Source organism: Osmerus eperlanus, chromosome 13, assembly GCF_963692335.1.
Source record: "Osmerus eperlanus chromosome 13, fOsmEpe2.1, whole genome shotgun sequence".
Taxonomy (NCBI): domain Eukaryota; kingdom Metazoa; phylum Chordata; class Actinopteri; order Osmeriformes; family Osmeridae; genus Osmerus; species Osmerus eperlanus.
The window spans coordinates 14437462-14458382 of NC_085030.1; the positions used below are offsets into that span (position 1 = coordinate 14437462).

A 20921-nucleotide genomic window follows, 5' to 3' on the forward strand; every position below is an offset into this window, starting at 1 on the left:
ATGGGTTTCACCCGCTTGACTCTCTCATTGTGATCCATGTGAGTGAGCTGGCCGAATGCTTCACGGTTCTAAATCGAAACAAACGATGTTTGTTGTTGGTGTAGTCTGCGCTGCTTCTCTGTATAAAAGCTCATCTCATCGACTTCTCTTCTTTCCAGTATGCAGAACCCCTTTGAAAAACGTTCTCATTAGAAGGAACCAAACCAAGCACTAGTTGTCTCTGCGTTAGGAGAGATGTTGTCTGTAATCTCTCTTTTGTGAACACACACATAGACGAAAACACACACGTTTTTTAATCAATCAGCTTGGCTATCAGTGCACTAATTATGTTGTTTAGGGTAATGAGAAAGGTGACATGTTCACAGGGGTAGCATAATGAGGCTAATCTGGGCACTAGCCAAGAGATGCACAGGCTACAACTCATCACAGTCACCAAGAACCTATTGATCAGGGGAGATCCAAACAACAAGCCTGTGTGTGTGTGCGTGTGTGAGTGTGTGTAATGATGGGTTCTAAACCACATGAGGTAGTGCTTATCTAGGTGTTCCAAGCATTTTGCTACTATTCAAACACATCAAAGATTCAGGAAGGACTCTCCCTGAGAGCCATGACAACCAGACTGGTCTGGAGGCCTGTTTTGATGCACTGGAGGAATAAGAGTGCACCCAACACTGTAATCTCACCATCTACATGCTTGCTCACTCTCGGAAACATCTTTAGACATGAAATACTCTGAACATAAATGCCTTAATACCAGCTTTACAAGCAACACAATAGCTTTTCATATTGTGAATGCAAATCAGCATAGTAATACCACCCAATCTCACTATTCACTCGACGAGTGAATAGTGAGATTGGGTGGTATTACTATGCACTCTTTCATACACACTCTTTTATACACACTTTGTCATACACACTCTTTCTGGTGGAGGCTGTTTTTTTCTCTCACGTTCCGAACATTCATCCATAACCTGTACATACCCTAACGTTAATACATAGCCTGAATATTAATCCGTGACTCAAACATACCCTAACTTCTCTAACACATATGAGTATTAGAGGAGACTGGAATGATAATAAAGAGATAATGAACTTTATTTCCAATTTGTGCTTTTCTTTCCAGTTCAACGCCAGACTAAATTCTCCCTCACCAGTTCCCTCCCTGATTACCAATCTGAGACTCTGTTTCTTCACTTAGCCAAAAAATGTTTATCTCCGCTTTGAGATAATTAGGTATGTTTTTAATCAATGTAGTAGTTAGGAACCTCCGTTAGAAGAGATGTTAGAAGGTAATACATCTCTTTGTGTGCTGTTGAGGCATCAGATCATTTGAAGGTCGTATAGATTTAACAACCACACTGGCAAAGCAATGCTATGGAACATGACATCAAAGATGAATAATACTTATTGATCTTTGATGTCATGTATTGCTCTGTATTATTAATAAAGTGTTCCAGTTACAGGGATTATAACTGTAGAACTTTTCAGACTCACACAAACAATGTGATCATTTTCATGTCTTGCTGTTCATGTTGTTTTGTTTTGTAACAGGCTAGTCAATCTACTGTTCCCTCTATTACACTACAGACATGGTACTGTATATCCAGTATCTATGAGACGAGAGTGCAATGGTATCATCTGTCTGGATCTTCATTCCATTAAATATTTCCTGTTTAACTTGAGCAGCAATGGAATAAAACAAGCATGCCACCCTCATTCAAGGGCTCATGGATTAGTGTGCCATACAGCTCACCAGACTAAACAATGTTCTGCCGATGCAACACAAAGCTTTTTATCTGTTCCCATTCCCTGCCTCTCTTAATATCTATGCAGCCACTGGCTTCTTTATGGACCCGCTAGCTTTATTATCTTCATTTACTCCATACGGCTGGAGAAACCGGCTCTGAAAGTAACCATCAGTTATCTGCACAGGCACACACCAACACAATGGCGTTAGGGGAGTTAATATGCAATTATGCAGAAGCCCATTTTCTAGCTATTCAGCCTGGGAACAAAAGAGAGCTATGTACTTACACATATTTGTTTACCTCGTATCACAACAACAACAAGAATTCATAAACCCCGACTTCTCTGTAACGACATGGAAAGGGCTTCCAATTGACCCTCTGCAGTCCCAGCTTTACATCTCTCCGCAGAACAAAGGATGAAGGAACGAGAGGCTTCTTAGAGCCGAGGACTTTAATCAAGTAAAGGCCTGCAGCTGCAAGACCTATAGAAAGACAGAAACGCTGTGAACTTCATTGTCTGATTCCATAGTTTAATATGTGATCAACCCCCCATTGAGCAATCTATCAAGTAAAATCGAATTTGCTCCCTGATTAAATTGCCTGAATGTGTTGTTATATGCATAATCACAAACACTGTAGACTAATGGATATTAACGACAGCAAACTGGAACATGGGGTCTGATAGAAAAGCAGGTGGGATTTTGAAATAAAATAACACGCAGGCAAAAGAAAGGCAAAACAATCGAGGCATTTTTTATATGCACAGATTGGCTACAGTGTGCTAACCATACTGATAACAATAATGTACAGAAGTAGCACATGGAAGACCAATGAGATGCACCAGATTTATACATTATCATACAGTATATACTCTGCAAGGGGTGTAATGCACATTCCCATAATCAACGCTCAGCAAAATCCATATCTGACTTGATTCATGTTGTAAATTGTGTCCTTAGGGTATGTCCATAGTAAGTACGTTATTTTCAGCACGTGGTTTTTGAATCATAAAGCCACCTCTGTTATTAGGTGATGTGTGAACCTGCCCTAGTGTGTCGGACTAGGATGGGTTTCTCCTGGTTAGCAGTTTTGCAAAGGAAGACTCAGTTTCAATCCCAGATCAATGGCTGTGCTAATCTCACTTCCTGACAGAGACACCTGCTCTGCCTCTGGACAGCCAAATAATCTCCTTCACTTAATGGATGAATGGTAATCCCTCCATACAACCACACAATTACCCAGTAATGTGGACATGAATATTTCAGTTACACCTTCCAGATGCTGCAGCAGGGAAATCCAATAAGGCTACGTCGGCAGCATGTTGTACCAGCAAATTAGTAGGGGAAAGAATACATTTTTAATGCTCAATCAGAGATTGCATGTTCTGGAGAGAAGCAGCTGACTGACTTGAAAGTTCAAATCCAACAGCAGCTGAATTAGCATTCTGCTGTGAGAAGCCGCCTCTAAAACATGCCACACAGATTTCCTTCCCCTTTTTATAACTGAAGCTCAGTCAACAGCAAAGTATTGTACTCTACCGAAATCCCTTAAAATAGACTTAATCCTCCCGATTGGACAGGATTCAGCAGCCTCCCCAGTACTTTTAATTAGCACCACAGTCACTCATGTGTTATCATTGTTTAAAGAATCCCGCCTTCACATTCCTGAGTTAGGTAGTTAATCTTGGACAAGCAGTGAAGCACAGTACTGTACTCTGTCATCTGTAAATGAATAATGCCACTGGGTAATGTTCAGGAATGGGTGTATTACCTCTGTGAGAACTAGTACAGCTGAAACATGTGATGCAGGTGATTTCATACCGCTTGGGTTCTCTCAGTGGAACGCGAGGCAATCGCTTGCATCCTAACATCTTCGGTATTCGTCTGAGTGTGCTACTACCTGGGGAGTCAGGTGGCTGAGCGGTTAGGGAATTGGGCTAGTAATCAGAAGGTTGCTGGTTCAATTCCCGGCTGTGCCAAATGACATTGTGTCCTTGGGCAAGGCACTTCACCCTACTTGCCTCGGGGAGAATGTCCCTGTACTTACTGTAAGTCGCTCTGGATAAGAGCGTCTGCTAAATGACTAAATGTAAATGTACTAACTCCTCATGTGTTTCCTGTCAGGGAGGTCAAAGGTCAGACTCAGTCGTACAGGTCGGTGCGTTGAGATCCAGATGTTTCTCTGTCAGGGTCAGTCTGTTTACTCCTGATTCATTTTATATTCTCCTGAAAAACACAATCGCTGCTTCTTCTCCGAGGGATGCAAATGTTTTATGGAAAAGGTGGTGAGTGTAGCTTAATGTTGGAGAATGTGACTGCAGATCAAGAGGTCGCAGGGTCGAATCCCCTCCCAGTACATCACACATTTAGATGAAAGCAACTTCTAAATGAGCACATTAGTATTATTGACACATTAAATACAGAATCACACCTCCCATTCCCAGAGGTTAATATGAAATACATAAAATGGGTTAAAAAGTCGTCTTTGTTCGGATGTTATCATCTCATAATGATGTAATCTCTAGAATGATCTGGGGTCACAGCTCCCCCAGAGTCAGAAAGCTGTAACTACATTCTTCTCTTAATTCTCGGGTTGACACGCCATTATACTCCATTTAAGAATAAGTGCAACTGTAAACAAAAGTACTGTGCATCCCACAACCTTTGTCTATCATCATACAGATCTCTGATAATAATCCCATACAAGGGATCACCAACCACCTAAACGATAACTTGAATCCACACCAAGCACCTGAGAGGTCCTGAGGTTCAGAGTCCACGCTGTCGTTAGTGTTTGGTGTGGCGATACAGCTGCCTAGCAGCGGGTCGGTACTGCTTATCCTCAGGTCTGTGTTCCCAGTCTCTCCAGTCTCTGAATAGAGGAGAATTGTGCAAAATGCTTTGTGTCAACGTGACTGACTTCTGACTGCAGGGGGACTAGCTGGGCATCCATGGGTCTCTGCCTACTCTTTCAAGGAGGGGAATTTGAGAGGGTGGCTCAAAGGGCAATACAGTTTCCCTGTATTCAGCCCTGAGCCTGGGGAACAATGTGCCTTGACGAACATGGCTTTTCATACAGTGCCAAAACCCCAGCAGGAACACTGGAGGAGCACTAAACTAAATCCACTGACAAAGTATCACAAGCCCATTCAACTCCACAGTTCACATTCCTGGCCATGATTACAACCAGTGAATACTGACATTAACATGGTTGTGTGAGGATAGGGAGTCATAATGTCTTAATCACAACGTCGTACAGCCCAATCTGTGCTATAACATTTGTAACCTATGCCAACATTTCTTTTTCATACGTCGAGTGAAAACTAGAAATGTAACACAAAGGATATGATTGTAAAAATAAAAAGTTGTAGTTAAAGTCTAGTTATAGCATGCACAGAAACATTATACCATCTACACTTAGTTCCTGGTTAAAATATGAAGAGCAAACAAAGAACTAGGCTCACTTGATTGAGGAACGTGTCGCTCTAAAGGATCGCTCTATGAAGACACATTATCCGGGAACGCGCAAAACTGCTATCTGTATTCATTACATACATCTCTGTATTTGACAACTAGTGTATGCATAACGGAACGTGAGCTGCTTTAACGCTGTAAATGTGCCTAGGTATCAACATAGTGTAGAGTATTCTCCTGTATAAGGCACAGCCGTGGGGACGCATGCCCTCAACCTGATCATAAACTTGGTTTGAAGAGCCCCGCCCTTCTTTCAGTTTTCCTTCTCTTTATAAGCAGCAAGCCTGTCGTACAAGCGTTCATACACAAAACACTGGAGCGGTCGCTGTCTACCAAACATTCTGGAAAAGAACCGTGAACTGTGACTGCAGAAACTTAGAGGATTACATTGTTGATTTTGAAGAAAAGCAAGCGAACATGGATTTTCTCAATCATAACTATTTGAATGCGCGAAGCCCTTATGACTACACATTCAATTTTTGGAACGACTATCTTGGTCTTTCGACGTTGGTCACGAAGAATAACAGGCACAGCATGCCACAGAATCCCAACTCAATCACCGAGTCTCTGAAAGCAACGCTGGGCTTGGATGACTCTCCGACATGTGCGTGCGTAATCGCGGCCATCGGTGAAGGCGGCCACCTGGACTGCTGTTGCCCGTCCGCGAGCCCTCCACCTACCACCATCCTTGACTTGAAAGAGCGCTTCTCAATCCTTAGCCCGTTTCAAAACCAAATCGCTGGTGTTCCGTTCCCAGAGAGGGACTTGAGTCTTGGGGGAAGCATGGCGGGATTTGATCTGTTCGGCATGGAGAGGAAGATGCGCAAACCAACTTCCAGGAATAAACAGGAGCCCAAAATCTGCGTCTTCTGCCGGAATAACGGTGCGCCGGAGGAGGTGTACGGCTCCCACGTTCTGAAGACTCCGGACGGGAGGGTTGTGTGCCCTATTCTCCGGGCATATACCTGCCCCCTATGCAGTGCTAACGGGGATAATGCCCACACAATAAAGTACTGTCCACTCTCCAAAGATCAGCCATCCCAGAGACCATTAAAGGGAGGTAGGGCAGTAGGTGGTAAGCGAATGAAAATATTCTAGACAGATTTTTACACGATTAAATAAACTAAATTTAATTGCACTGAACAATTTTCAGATGACTGTTTCGATTGCGGCCATAGCTTATATCTCAGTCCAAACTGATAAGGCTATGATTTCCTAAACAAAACAAAAAAATAAAAATGGATTATATTCTTGTTTTCCAAGATCTCGTATATTTTTATAGTTACTTTATTCACATAGTTTATTTTATGAGTTATAATTTACGTTTATATCTTTGTTAGTGTGTAGCCATATGATTGTTCATATGAGATCACATATAATCGCAGCGTGTGAATAAATGAGAGATGAGAAGGATGTTCCGTGTAGGGAAGACATAGTTTTGCAGCGGGTGTGACTGTCATGTTTTCACAAGTATTCTTTACCGTAAGCTAAGCTTACTTGTTTATCTGTCTTTGAAAACCAAAGTTATGTTTGCCATTAAACAAGCTCAAGAATGTTCAATTAATGAAATCTATTCACATTTAAATTGTATGTATGACTAGGGTATAACCCCCGTTTCCTCATTCCTCTCTCTGCCTGCTCGTGCACCACATCATTTCCAGCTCGCTCTGAAGTTGACATTTAATATGTGTAGACCCCCCTCCCACCTCAACAACACAATGTAGCCTCTGTTATGCCCCCTGTTCTCTGAGTAACTCCATAATCAGTGTTGCCAAGCCAAATAACTTTCAACTCCAATGTCACGGACCGTCATCACCCGAGTTCATGAACAGCCAGTACCCCAATATAGATTATATTAATGTTTACATTCTGAAGATAGAGTTACACACTGGATAAAGTTTCTTTAAAAAGTATTTCTTTCATTAGACTTTCATTTTTCAATAACAGCAATATAAAGTTGTTGTTGACATTGTCCTATAAAATGTTCACCGGAGAATGCTCAGCAAAGGACAAAGGAAAGAGACAAGCGCAAATGAATGTTATTAAACAAGCTTTTCTTAAACAATGTATTACCCCTGTTTATTTGCATTATTTACCAGAATCAATCCCAAAAAAGATGCAGAAATATTGTGAATGTACGATTACAAGTGTCACTTGCAGGACTGCACATTTGACAGTAATGTTTACCAAAGGAATACAGTTTAATGAAGTAAGAAAGGAGCTGTATACTGTATATAAGTTGAGTGATGTTTATCCAGTATTTGAACATTTCAAGTGACTTCAGAGGGTGCTACCTCAGAAGGATTTTGTACTTACATGTGAAATGTCAACAGCAGTTTAATAATAACAGTGCTGCCATTTATAAGGGTTTTTAATAGTATTTTTGATCTTTGTATAACATAATTGTATTTTTCCTTTCTTGCATTAAGCATTACGGAAGTGAATTTCCAAGAAGATTTAAGCGTTGTTCACCCAAAGGTGATTGTCTGTAAATAATGATACCCATACTTTTTAAGTGTAATTGTAAAATGTTACATTCTTGAGAGTGTACAAGAGAATGGATTATATTGCAAGCAATTGAGAATTTGCCACTTTTAACAGAGTTTTTTGATTAAATGAACAAGAAATTAAAACACTTGTTGAATTTTGTTATTTATATATTTTACCACGTTCATCTCAAGCTCAAGTCATGCTTGAATCTTAACTGACTCTTAACTGACAAACTTCATAGAACCACCATCATTGCTGAATTTCCAAGCGGTATCTTTTTCATCTTACGGCAATATCATATGACACCATTTTGTACAGAATTCAATTCTTTCTCTTCCCCTGTCATGTCCCTCTGAGGTTCCAACCTAATTACTCCTACTTGAGCAGATGGAAAGCTCTATTCCTCCTATCTTGAAGTTTATAAAGAACAGGCAAAGAGCCCATTTCAGACCAGAACAAAGCCCTATGGTTGTCCAGTGTACTGGCCTGTTGTTTATGAAGCCTGCCCACCCTGGAATGTCTAGGCCGGAGCCTAGCCATTAAAACGGATCATGTTTGCTCTGAAGACTAGTGAACTACTCCCCCTGCCTCTCCACCTCCCATCTGGCCGGGCAGTTGAAACTAATCAGTTCTGAGTCCATTTCAGAAAGAGGGAATTCAAAGGGAAGAACAGGGCAGTGCTGAGATCCAAGACCGGCAGTATTCCAAGATACGAAGACTTGTCATGAGCCTGTGCGACACCATTACAATGCTCCAGTATAACCTCATTATATTGCAGAGGTATGATAACCTGGTGACCTGATTCCCAGTAAGAAAAGACCCAGATCTGATACCACAGAGAGGCCGCATACTGTCACAAGAAACACACAATGAATTGATGAAAGAAAATATGATGGGCTTTCTATATAAAGTAGCAAGCTTCAACAACACTTGTTGGCTTCTGTTGCAAACAGGTCATGGTATCGGTTTGAGTCCTGAAGTTTTACATTTGACATGTATTCATTTTTAGACGGTTTCATCCCTCCTCTCTGCATTGGGGTAGACTCACGCACACCTTCCTCCAGTTCTCTCTCCCCCTCCTCTCTGCCTCCCATTCTTCTCTCTCCCTCCCCTCTCTTCTCTCCCCTCTGCCTCCCTCTCCTCTCTCCTCTCTCCCTGCCCTCCTTCCCCTCTCTCCCTCTCTCCTCTCCCCTCTCTCCCTCTCCCCTGTCTCCTCTCTCTCCCCTCCCCTCTCTTCCCTCCCCTCTTCCTCCCTCTCCCCTCTCTCCCCTCCCCTCTGCTTTCCCCTGCTCTCTTCTCCAGCTGAGGCCCTGGCATTAAAAATGGATGAATACTAAGTGCAACAGGGATTTATCTTGCAGAGAACAGTGGTGCAGAAGGCTGGCGGGTATAATTTCAGACCAACATGGCCGTCTAACAGGCCTTATTCCCCAAACACCATTCCCCATTAGCTGCTCTGCAGACAGGGTTTGCGTAATGTAGTTAGTTTTACCATTCATGAGATAGGTATATCTCTCATAGTAGGATTACGACTGGGAGTCGGTAAGTTATTGTGCGTTTTGACACAGAATAATCAGCCTGGTAATACCTCAGATTCTGTGAATTCTACAGAACAAAGATGATAGTCAATATATTATACTTCAGACAGCTTGCAGCCTACACTAGCTGAGACCGTTTTATCCAAAGTGACATACAGGGTGAAATTTCAAGCCGTTATCTCTTAAACTGCAGTCAAATTCTCTACCACTGAGCCACATCCTCTCCGTCTAGTTAAGTTTGTCTGTGTCGTATTTCAGCCCCACTTCAAAACCTCTTGTTTTTGTCACGGTCTGATCACTGCCGAACTCATCCCAACCTCACGGCTAGATGGATAACAACGACATGATGTATTCGTTCAGCAGATACTTTCATCCAGAGGGCCTTGCAGAGAGGGATTTGCGCCTGTATCCCCTTGATCTACAGGTGAATGCCCGACCACTGAGCTACACCCATCCTCTGAAAACACAGGATGATCAAAGCAGCGAGGCCTCGCTCCCACTGAGCCGTTCCTCTCTCAGTGTGGCAGTTGTAACCCAGGTGTTGCTTCTCTGGAAGCTGCCATGCGAGGTAGGAACCAGATTGTACTAGTTACTCTGACACGTCACACAATCATACGGCTCGCTATTTCTGCTACACAGAACCAGAAGCATGTCGACCAAGACCCCCCCCCACCCAAACACACATCGGCACCATTGTTCAGAAAACACTAATAAATATGAGAATTTGCTGTACCTGTTCAAATTAAACATTGATCGGTTCCCCCATTTCCCAGAGTTCCCTGCTTCTGTAGATGCTCCGTGAGGGTAGAGTGAAACAGCAGAACCGGAGGGTAGGAAGAAGGTAAGAAGGACATCCTCTTATTCAGATACTGAGATGTTACATTTTATTCATTTAGCAGACACTTTCATCCAAATTTCATCCATATGGAAAGTACTGTTCAATATCAAGGATCAGAAGAGCAAATGAATGTTCTGAAACAAGCGTTTCTTAAACGATGTTCACACACATCATAGCTTACATAGTGGACTCGGTCACACAGGTGTAAAATCACCCCACTAGATGAACGTAATTGCTGTCACTGTCATATTATTCATATCTTTACTATAACATGGTCCTTGTTCTCTCTTGGGTCCTCAGTGACTAAGTTCCCCTAGTGGCGATGCAGAGTACTACAAAAACATCCTTGTTCAACAAAGAACTACTGCATGGAGAGTCATTACTGAGTTTAGATGTGAAGGTGATGCCAAAAGAACAACTTCAATACACATGCACTGCACTAAACCATCCACATTATTCATCTAGCAGACTCTTTTATCCATGGCAAAAGAACACACATCCTTCACTCAAGTAAAAGAACAGATACTCATATTTACAAAGACTCAGTACTCAGTACTTCAAGAAGTATGGGCTCTGACATATACTTAAGTAAAAAGTAGCCACTACCTTTTTTAGTGTCACGCTGGAAACTGGACCTCACATCATATTAAAATACACGAAAGACACGCAGTGCATTCGCCAGGAATCCTTTTTGATGACGACAATTTTGAACATCTCCCTCATTTATGCGTGTAACAGTGTAAATAACAGTGTAATAACAACATAATAACAGTGTAATAACAGTATAATAACAGTGTAATAACAGTATAAGAACAGTGTAATAACAACATAACAGTGTAATAACAAAATAATAACAGTATAAAACCAGTAAAAAAGTTGTAAAAAGCTTAAAAACAGTGTAACAACAGTGAGTCAACATGACATCCCTACTAGCCCTCCCCTCCTGCCTCCCTCCTTCTTCACTCTTCAGCCCTTCTTTCTATTATCCCGGGTCTTCTGAGACCTCAGGACTCTCCCACCCCACCCCACGTTGTTTTGCCTGGATAATTCATTCACTCTGGGTCCTTATAAATAAAACTACCCGACTCTTGGTGTTTGAACTGGAAGATGTTAGGTAGCATCAACAGACGTCACCTGTGGAAATAAAACGACCATTTTGTGTACTTGTGAAAGCGAATACCGCTTAAGAAACAACAAATGGTTAATAACGTGTTAGTTTAGCTTTGAACACTTCTCTTAATAGGGTTTGAGTAGGCAGAGCCTGTGAATTGACTGCAGTTATGCCAGTTGCGGTACAGTTATTGAAACGGCATTTCCTAATTAACCATTATCAAGTATTAAGAGGAACCACACCCAATCTTTGATGGCATGTCTCCAAACTGCAAGTGTGGAGAAAGTAGCGAATTATTTTCACATCTCATTAAAGAAAAGGTGAAATACATTCAGTGCCTCAGTAGAGTTCCTAGGTCTTGTCCGTATGTATTTGTGTTAGTGGGAAAATTCCAGAGCTGCATCGACGTTCCATGTGGTTGTGGTTTGGGGTGAGAGGCACAGTAACACGTTTGTGACGCAAGCGAGAGGAAATTGCAAAAGCTTCCTGCACAACTGTGCTTTTGTACTGCTTCCAGGTGGATACCAGGCCCGGCCACAGCATAGCTTTTATAGGAAATAAGACCTGACGACTGCCATGCCTGAAACATGCAGCAACATCACCCCTTGCAGGTCAGCATTGGAACAGCACACAGGGAAGATCAATCCAATTACGACTCGATAAGACTCCCAGATGGCAGCCTTTTTACATCTGCTGTTTCTATGGTGTCATTTACAGATGGAATATTATGGTATGTCAGTGTAACATCCCCTTGTACTCTAGCACCATCTAGTGTTGGGAAGTTGATAAAGAAGGGATTGAAGACAATTTGCCTGTATTTTGATGGTGAAAGCCATTTTCAGTTAATATGTCAGAGTACACATTAAAATATATGAAACAACATCGGTTTTTAATGCAATATTGTAAGGGTATTGCTTTGTCATCATTACTATGAATTGGCATTCAATTTAAAACCACTCTACCATATTACAATCTTTGCAATCTTTCAAGGGAATACTACATTTTTAAACATGTTTGATGTAGAAGTTAATGAGCTGCAGTACTCAATATGCATCTCTGCTCGTTGGTCTGCTCGTTGGAGTCTACTTGACTGCAAGGGACCTGAATCAAATCTCACACATATTTTCTTTGTGTAGCCCTGTCTGCAAGCAATGTCACATAGGGCTTTACAGATGCCCACAAATAAGCATGTTTAACCAACCTGAATCTCAAAAAGACAAAGGAAAATTTCCCAAAATAAAAAACTGTAGCAACCTTGGAAGGAGGAATTCAGAGTGATCCTCTCTTCCATAGAGAGGAGAGCCGCAAGGTTGTTTGTTGACCACTAGAGGTCATTGTTCTCCTCGGTCAGCTTATGCTTTCCAAAACAGCTCCGCAATGCACAGCACCACCACACCACGTGGAATGGTTTTCAGCCATAAACAGACGCTTGAAAGCCCTCTCTCTCTCTCTCTCTCTCCTGAAAGTAACGGTGGGTGTCCACTACAGTGACGCGATGCGAGCGACAAGATACTTTCCATTTTCAATGAGAGCCATTCGAATCGCTTGCGTGGTGTATTGTGGGTATCCAAGCGATTTGAGTTGAGATGTTCAGGCTGCTGGACCTCCGGATGCAGTTGTGGAGGATGCAGGTGGCCTTCACACTAGGGGTGGGGGAAAAATCGATTCACATTTGAATCGCGATTCAGTCTTCTAGCGATTCACAACGATTCCCAAACATTTTTGATATCGCCAAAAATCATGAATCAGTTTTTAATCGATTCGTGACCCCAAGAATCGATTTCAATCGTGAGGTACCAAAAGATTCCCACCCCTACTTCACACACACCTCCGCCTTTGCTGGGTTAACGCCAACCACGCGCCAATACATTCTCCACTGTCTGGAGAGAATACCAAACGCACACTCGACTGTCAACCTGGCACGGCTGAGGCGGTAGTCTCATCCTCTTCTACCTGGAGAGGTTCGTTCCAGGGAAGGGGCGCAGAAGGATGCTCCGCAGAGGAAGGGCCTCATCACATTTACACTTACATTACATTCATGCATTTAGCAGACGCTTTTATCCAAAGCGACTTCCAAGAGAGAGCTTTACAAAAGAGCATAGGTCACTGATCATAACAACGAGATAGCCCCAAACATTGCGAGCAGCCAAAACATGAAGCATACATTGTGAAAAACCAAAAAAGTGCCAAAGGGAAGAACCATAAGAGCATGCAGTTAAACAAGTTACAATTAAAAAACATGAAACTCAAAGAGTGTACCTGTAGAAAAACAATCAACAGTAAAATATTTCACAGCGAGTACAAGAATTTTAAACCGTTACAACTAACCAACAAGAGCAACAAGTCTCTCAATAACAGTCATTGTGATCCTGGAGGAAACTAACATCAGGTCCAGCCAAGCATTCTTAAGTGCCGTTGTACTCCCGGAACAAGTGTGTCTTAAGCCATCACCCACAAAGACGTGTTGCAGTGGTCCACGTGGTTCTGCTCCAGGGATGATGCTGTTGTCTGGGAGGGCCAGGGTTCCATACTTCAGGGCCAATTGGGATTGGGCCTGAAGATCCCCAGTCGATCAGGGCCAAAATTGAAATCTGAATTTATTTCAATGTAAAATTCTGATCCAAATATTCAAGGTTTGGAATTTCAGGTAGCTCAAATTCGAACAGTAAAATTCTGATCGCAAAAATTCCCCTTTTTTTCTTCTTCTGAATTTCACCATTTGAATTTGATTTAGTTTTATTTGAATATCTGATTTTTAATTATTTTTGTTGGATTTTTACAGTTCGAATTTGAGCTACCGGAATTTACAAACTTTATATTTTTTGATCAGAATTCTTTTCTTACATTGAAATTAATTCATATTTCCTTTTTAAAGAGGTGAATTTTTAAGGCAACATATTCGGTGGTGTTTAAATTTCAATATTAAGTATTCAATGCCTTTAAAAATTCTGAACATTATGTCACTGATTTGCTTCCATATAAAGCATTTGACTGCATGTCAAGAGGCTGAAGGTGAAAATCGTCCCTGAATGTCACTTGGGATCAAAACGAATGAATGAATTAATATTTATAATAATTATCATCTTCCATGATCGGAATTGATTAAAACGTGTTTTAATCTTACAGCCTTGACAATATAAACGGTTTCAAGACATTTGTAAATATTAATACCAAAACTTCAGTTGTTGTGAAAGATTGGACATGGGTAAGTAGACTTGCTGCAATCAGAGCAGAGTCACTAAGTTCCACAAGATGTCAGTCTTAACCAGCCTTCATAACTGAAGGAGTCCCGTAATTGTACATGCACTACCATGCATCTGGCCTGTTATAAACAAACTCATAAATGTAAATGAAAGAAAATTGGGTATTGTTTTTTTATTAATTTTTTATTTTATAATCTCATGTAATTAATTTGTCTTAACTGGCTATAATTTAAATAGGCTGTTACATAAATTACTTAAATGACTATTAATTAAATAGTACTTTATGTACAAAAGTAGGAACTAGATTGTGTCTGGGTTTAGATTTAGAAAATAGTTTTGCAAAGTATATATATACTATAATTTTTGTAAAATCTCTAAAAACACAAATTAGTTATGTTACATTTGATCAATCCCTGTCATCACACTCACCCCACTCCACAATTCTAAAGCTCAAATAAAAAGTATTTTTAAGAATAAACCATCTGCTACATCCCATAATATACCACACTTAACTCGCCAGGCTTAACTCATCTCACAGGCCTGGGTATCTCCATCATTTCCAGAGGAATTTAACCATTCACAGCTTCTCAAAGACATAATAGCAGGCTTCTTTATGGCTTCCCTCCATGAATGTTTAGCGCAATATGGTGGCAGGCTGGCCAAGGGAGGGGACTGACTTGTTTCCAAATGCTTAATTCAATTTGTCATCGCCATTCAGGGGGCTCAAGTGGTCTAATGTGTGTTAATGAGAGGTAATAAAGTCATAGGCCTTTATATTACTGCCAGGAGGAGGATGGGAGAGAGGAGGGAGTGTGTGTGTATTTGGGTGTGCGTGCACGCACGTGGGTGCATGTGTGTGTAGGTAGGCAATTGACTAGCTTCGGTCCCAGACGGCCTGCCCGGCTGCCCCCTCGTTCTCCCTCCATCCCTCCATCCCTCCATCATGCAGGCTTTTGGCAGGCTGCTCCACCCTCCCTCCATTGTCCCCTAATTAGATAGCCTTTGTTGGGGTAATGCTGCCGCCATCTGGTTCCCTGTCAGGTGGCCCCTGCAGGCCCACGGTGCCTGGGCCATGGGCCCTCCTCTCCTCCTCCTCTCCTCCTCCTCTCCTCCTCCTCTCCTCCTCCTCTCCTCCTCTCCTCCTCTTCTCCTCCTCTTCCCCCAATGCTACAATACGTACAGCCCTGGACCACAAGGACCCTTTCACACTTGAAGGAATTAGTGAGAGATTGATGTCTCCTTCCCTCAGAGCAGGCCGACAAGAGAAGAGACCGCCTACTCGCGGCCTCCCAGCAGGGAGGCGTGGTACACAGCCCCTCTGCTCGGGATCTCTGTTTAGTTCAATTAAATCAAATCACATTTTATTTGGGGAGCGTCTCACAGAGGCTTTCACAGAGGCCATCAGATCAGTTTTGAGATATATTTTTAGGTATATTTCTGCCTTTATTTCTTTTGAATGTTCACAGCAAGAGAGAATAGGCAGAGAAAGAGAGGGGATGACATGCAGCAAAAGGCTCGGATCGGATTTGAACCCAGGTAAGGCCTTGGGGTGCCCCAACCTACCTCAGTTAATTTAGCAGAGGGTTTGCATTCTCAGCACACGTGAAAGACGATTCTGTGGTTCCCCTCATACAGACAGGACGGTACAGTGTGTTGTGAAAGTGTCTGCTAAATAAATACAAATGTAAATGTGATGTGTGTCCTGTAATGTAACATGGAACAAGCACATCGGAGGATACAAAAGAGTGCTGTCTGGGCACCTTTGTTTAATGAGCAAAGCAAAACAAAGCATTGAAATTGAGATTTTAGAAGTGGGTAATTCTGCGAGCTGAAATCTGCCAGTGCCAGAACTCCGATTTCAGTAGGTGGCAGTGTGGTCTCGATCACAACCAGACAGAGAAATCAAGACTTGGCATCATGACATGCAGCAGCTCCTACAAGGCTTCTGTCCATGGCGTTAACCTCCACATCATATCCATCGCAGTCCCGAACCCACCAGGCCAGAATGACTATCTTTCCCACCTCACCCTGCGTGCTGGTTTTGGTTGTGTGATAAAGAGGGACAGGGGATAGACTGGATTGGTACTTGTTCCTTGCCACCTCGAACAGAGACCTTTAATGGATGACTTTTAGGTGACCCCGACCAACTGGCTGACTAAACTCTATCATCTCCCAACACAACGTCATCCATCTGCTCACTGACAGGGATCACCGTTCTGTCTGTGTGTCTGTGTGTCTATGTGTCTGTGTGTCTATGTGTCTGTGTGTCTATGTGTCTGTGTGTCTATGTGTCTGTGTGTCTATGTGTCTGTGTGTCTCTGTCTCTATATCTCTATATCTTTATATCTCTATATCTCTCTGCAACACCATACTTTCGCGATCTACGACCGTCAGTCAGCTCACTAAGTGCCAAAGCAATGGCCAGTGCATCACACCCTTCATAATATAAGATAAGCCAAATATTCTCACCTCTTTCAAAACCCCATGCACGCAACAGCTAATTGTGGAAAAGTACCTAGTTTGATAGATTGTACAGTATCACATATCTCCCACCTCATTCCAGGCATTTTTCCCTCCATGAGTGTTGAAAAATTCCCCCAAAGCCACAAGCACACATTTCAACAACAAACAGCCTCCAAACCTGTTATTTTAGCTGTGAAACTTTGCAGAGGAATTATAAACTCTGCATAACATCAGACAGGCTCGTATTTAAGCTTTTGATGCCTAAAAGTCAAACTTCATTAAGACATCTGACTTATCCTCTGCTTGTGTTCATGCTCTTGAAGCAAACGTACGCACACCCTTCGTGTAATGGACTTGTTAAGAGGGTGTGGGTTTAATTCAAAGGAGCCAATACCTCCAATAGCTAAATTACCCATGAATGAAATCAGCTGTGATTAGAAGGCATATTAGTTCTTGTCATATTTCCATGATAATCATATGAACACCAAGATAATAAAAACCATAAGGTTAAAAAATGTATGTATTACAGAAAAACATTTGATTAAGGTTGAACTGTTTCAGCTGCAAGGGTCCGTAATCCTTTGTAAAATAGGGAAACATATGAACAATCTGTGCAGCTGAATACTTGATGTTTTGTTTTGTGAAGACAGATGATTATTAGCATGCGTAGCAGGAGACATCAGCACACTGGTTTGTCAGATGCTTCTTTACCTTCCGCAACACCCTTTCAAAAGACCTCAGTGATGAAAACAAAACAGTAAGCCTGCGACCATACAGTAAATATTTACTTTGAGTGAGAGCAATCTCCTGAAAGCTTTCCAGAGAACACGAGATAGAGAGATCACCACCGTGAAAGATGCGCTGGCTGTTTCCACCCCATGGTGGTGAGAACCACCTCCACTACGAGGTCGCCGGATAAACGAGGGGAAACGAAAGAAGGGGCCTTCACCCTCGAGTGGAGATGCACTCCATCTCCGGGCCTTGAAGCTTCTGCGCTCACGGGGTTAAAATAAACGTTCCTGCTGAACCATACTGAGCCCCCCCACCCCCCCCCCCCCCCCTGTTGCATATCCTTTATTCACAGGCGCGTAATTGGTAGTCAATTTGAGCTCCCCCTTTGCCTATTGTGGGCACATTTTGTTCTGACAGAGTGCGGAAGATTAATGGCCGAGAGCTGCAGAGGGAGGATCGCATCAGCAAGCATGGGTGCCCTAAATTCATTACACCAATTTCCCCCTGTCCTGCGCTCCCCTCACACACACACACACAGACACACACACACACACACACAAGCACACCCATAAAACGAAATAAAGAATGAAGAGAATAAAAGGAACACAGTCAGATGGTCTCAAAAGAAAAGAAGAAAAAGAAGAAAAAAGAAAGAAAAAAGATTGAAGAAACTGCAGTGGACGTGTGCTCATATACAATGCCAGGAAGTTCAATAATTCGCTTAGATGTGAAGTTTACTTTATTACGTTTTTTTGCTAATACACAACAAATGTTGGAGAGGCATTTAAAGTATAAAATATAAAAAAAAGCTTATTTTGAAAAACACACACACACACACAAAGGGCTGATATTATTGAGGGCTGAGATAATTGGGACAGTATTCCTGATCCAGTGTTCCTCCACAGCACACGAGCCCCTGTGATAGTGTGAGCCACAGAATGTCCTGCAGGGCCCAGTCACTCTGCTTGTGTGAACACCACAGCGCAAGCTGGGCCACATTCCCATCTCCGTCCCTGGACACGAGGTCCTGGCTGCCCTGCCTGGCATGGATGAACAGGAAACACCTTGAACCTGGTGGGCTGATGCTGACCTGTCCTCGTTCACTAGGGTTGGCACATAATTGTGATGATTTATATCTGCTGTCAAAGACAAAGGCTGAATGTCCCCCTCCACTCTGTGTTTCAGTCTCTCTCTCTCTCTCTCTCTCTCTCTCTCTCTCTCTCTCTCTCTCTCTCTCTCTCTCTCTCTCTCTCTCTCTCTCTCTCTCTCTCTCTCTCTATCTCTCTCTCTCTCTCTCTCTCTCTCTCTTTCGTTTGTTCTCTCTCTCTCGTTCGTTCTCTCTCTCGTTCTCTCTCTCTCTCGTTCTCACCCTTACTCTCTTTTTCACACACAAACACTCTACCACTTCACTTGCTTTTTCCACTAATTTCCTCAATTTAATTATTACATTTGACTCTTGTTGGCAGTGTGTGTGTGTGCACGTTTCACTGTGTGTGTCTGTTTGTGTGTGTACATGTTTCTGTGTGTGTGTGTGTGTATTTGAGGCTCTCTAGGCCATCATGCCCTCTAGCACAGCATCCTGCCCCAAGATGCTGGCTGCCACCGTAGAGGCTGTCTTGTGTCTGGGCCGAGGCCTTTGTCTCTGTATGACAGGCCCCGTAGACCGGCCCGCAAGCTCTGCTACCCAGAGACCAATCACAGCCCTCCCTCTACAATAAGCCTGCCTGTCATATGTCAGCTCGCCGGCTGTCCGACATCACAGAGGCCAAGAGCAATCACCGATATCATTGACTCCTGCCTGTCGGCGGGAATGTGGAAGGAAATCACAAAGGACACAGATGCGGGTTTGCCTGTAGGCTTGGAGGAACCTGCCTCGTTTACTAGTCCTGTGGATCGACTTTTAAGGGAAATTCAGAGCAGGAAATGGTATTCATTCATTCCGTCAAAACGAATTTCTGAAAATACTTAAAATATTCACAAATCAAATTGATCCAAAACATTGATTCACAACCGTAAAACTATCAACAACAGTGATTTCGTAACCGACTAAATACCACAAATACAATCTCAGAAACTGACTTAATGGTCCCTGTCTCAGTTAATGTCAAAACAATCTCTCCTTTCTTGTGTTGACGGTGACCAGTAGATCAGTTTTTTTTCCCAGGGTGAATTCCTAATTCTTTGTCCTAGCCTTCAAAGCTCTTGGCAGATTAACACGGCAACAGTACTGTGTGATTTGGCCTGGCGTGTAATTTATGTTTCTCCCCTGGCTCCCAAGTCAGCATGTGCACCTGTTAAGGCCCTGCAGTAAACACGGCGCTCATGCCAGGGCCTTTGTGTGGAGATGGTGACTACAAGGGTGGCTGTACGGGTCAGGTTTTGAGAGACGGAAAATGATTTTTCTCTCCCCCCCCGACTCGTTTTCTTTCCACATGAGTTGTGGTGAGGGGGAAAGCGGGGGTGCGGGGAGGAGGGCATTTCCAGGCTAACCAATAACTTGACGGTGACCTCATGGCGCAGGCGAGATAGATTCATCGATAGGAGGAACATAAAAGGCCCTGGTGGAGGTAATGTGGACAAGGTGTGGAGCTTCGTCTCCTCGCCTCTTCTTTTCTCAGCCCCTCAAGATGGATGGACTCGACCGCCGCCTCGGCCAGGAGAAGGAGTTCGCAAGGTTCCACTTAGCAGGACCTTTGCCTGGACCTGGATCGGAAGACACCCCAAATGTTTCACATTAAGGTTTCGTACACGAGGGGTGCGGGGAGGGTCGGGGCAGCGGGGGGTGGAGGAGGAGGAGGTGGAGGAGACAGGGGGGGGGGGGGAGATGAGGCAGAAGCAGGACTGAGAGAGTGACCGTGCAGGGATGGGTAACGGTGAGCGTTAATAAAGATGTCACAGGAAAACATCAAGAGACACAAAGTCTCAATTTCAGCAAGGTGCTGCCAGCCAGATGTGGAGGCATGAAAAGCCAATTGGACCCTAACCTGTCCGTCTGCCACGCTAAATCCATAGCTAACAGGCAGAACCTCCAGTCTCTTTTGAAGTGAGTGCCAAGAGGTGTCCAGACCCTTAACGACCGGCAATTTATTACAACACCGTCCTGCTGGGAGTGAGAGGTCAAAGTTCGCTCAATGAACCCCATAAAGATTTCTCCTTCTCTTCTCTTTCTCCTCTCTCCTATCCTCCACAAACACTTTCAACCTCTCTGTCCTCCCTCCCTCTCTCTCTGTCTCCCCTCCAGCACCTGTTTAACACCTTGGGTCTGTTTATGACCTTTGTCAAGCTGCTGTTAAGTGCTTCATGTTACTGTTGCCCTGGTAGGGGT

At 43.1% G+C, this 20921-nt stretch overlaps 1 protein-coding gene across 1 annotated transcript; it reads left to right on the forward strand.

Moving 5' to 3' along the window:
• Nucleotides 1–5500: 5500 nt before the first annotated feature.
• nanos1 (nanos homolog 1) lies at nt 5501–7404 on the forward strand. Its single transcript, XM_062476596.1, has one exon. It carries the CDS (start codon nt 5639–5641, stop codon nt 6317–6319), a length of 681 nt encoding a protein of 226 aa, XP_062332580.1. The 5' UTR covers nt 5501–5638; the 3' UTR covers nt 6320–7404.
• Nucleotides 7405–20921: the final 13517 nt, after the last annotated feature.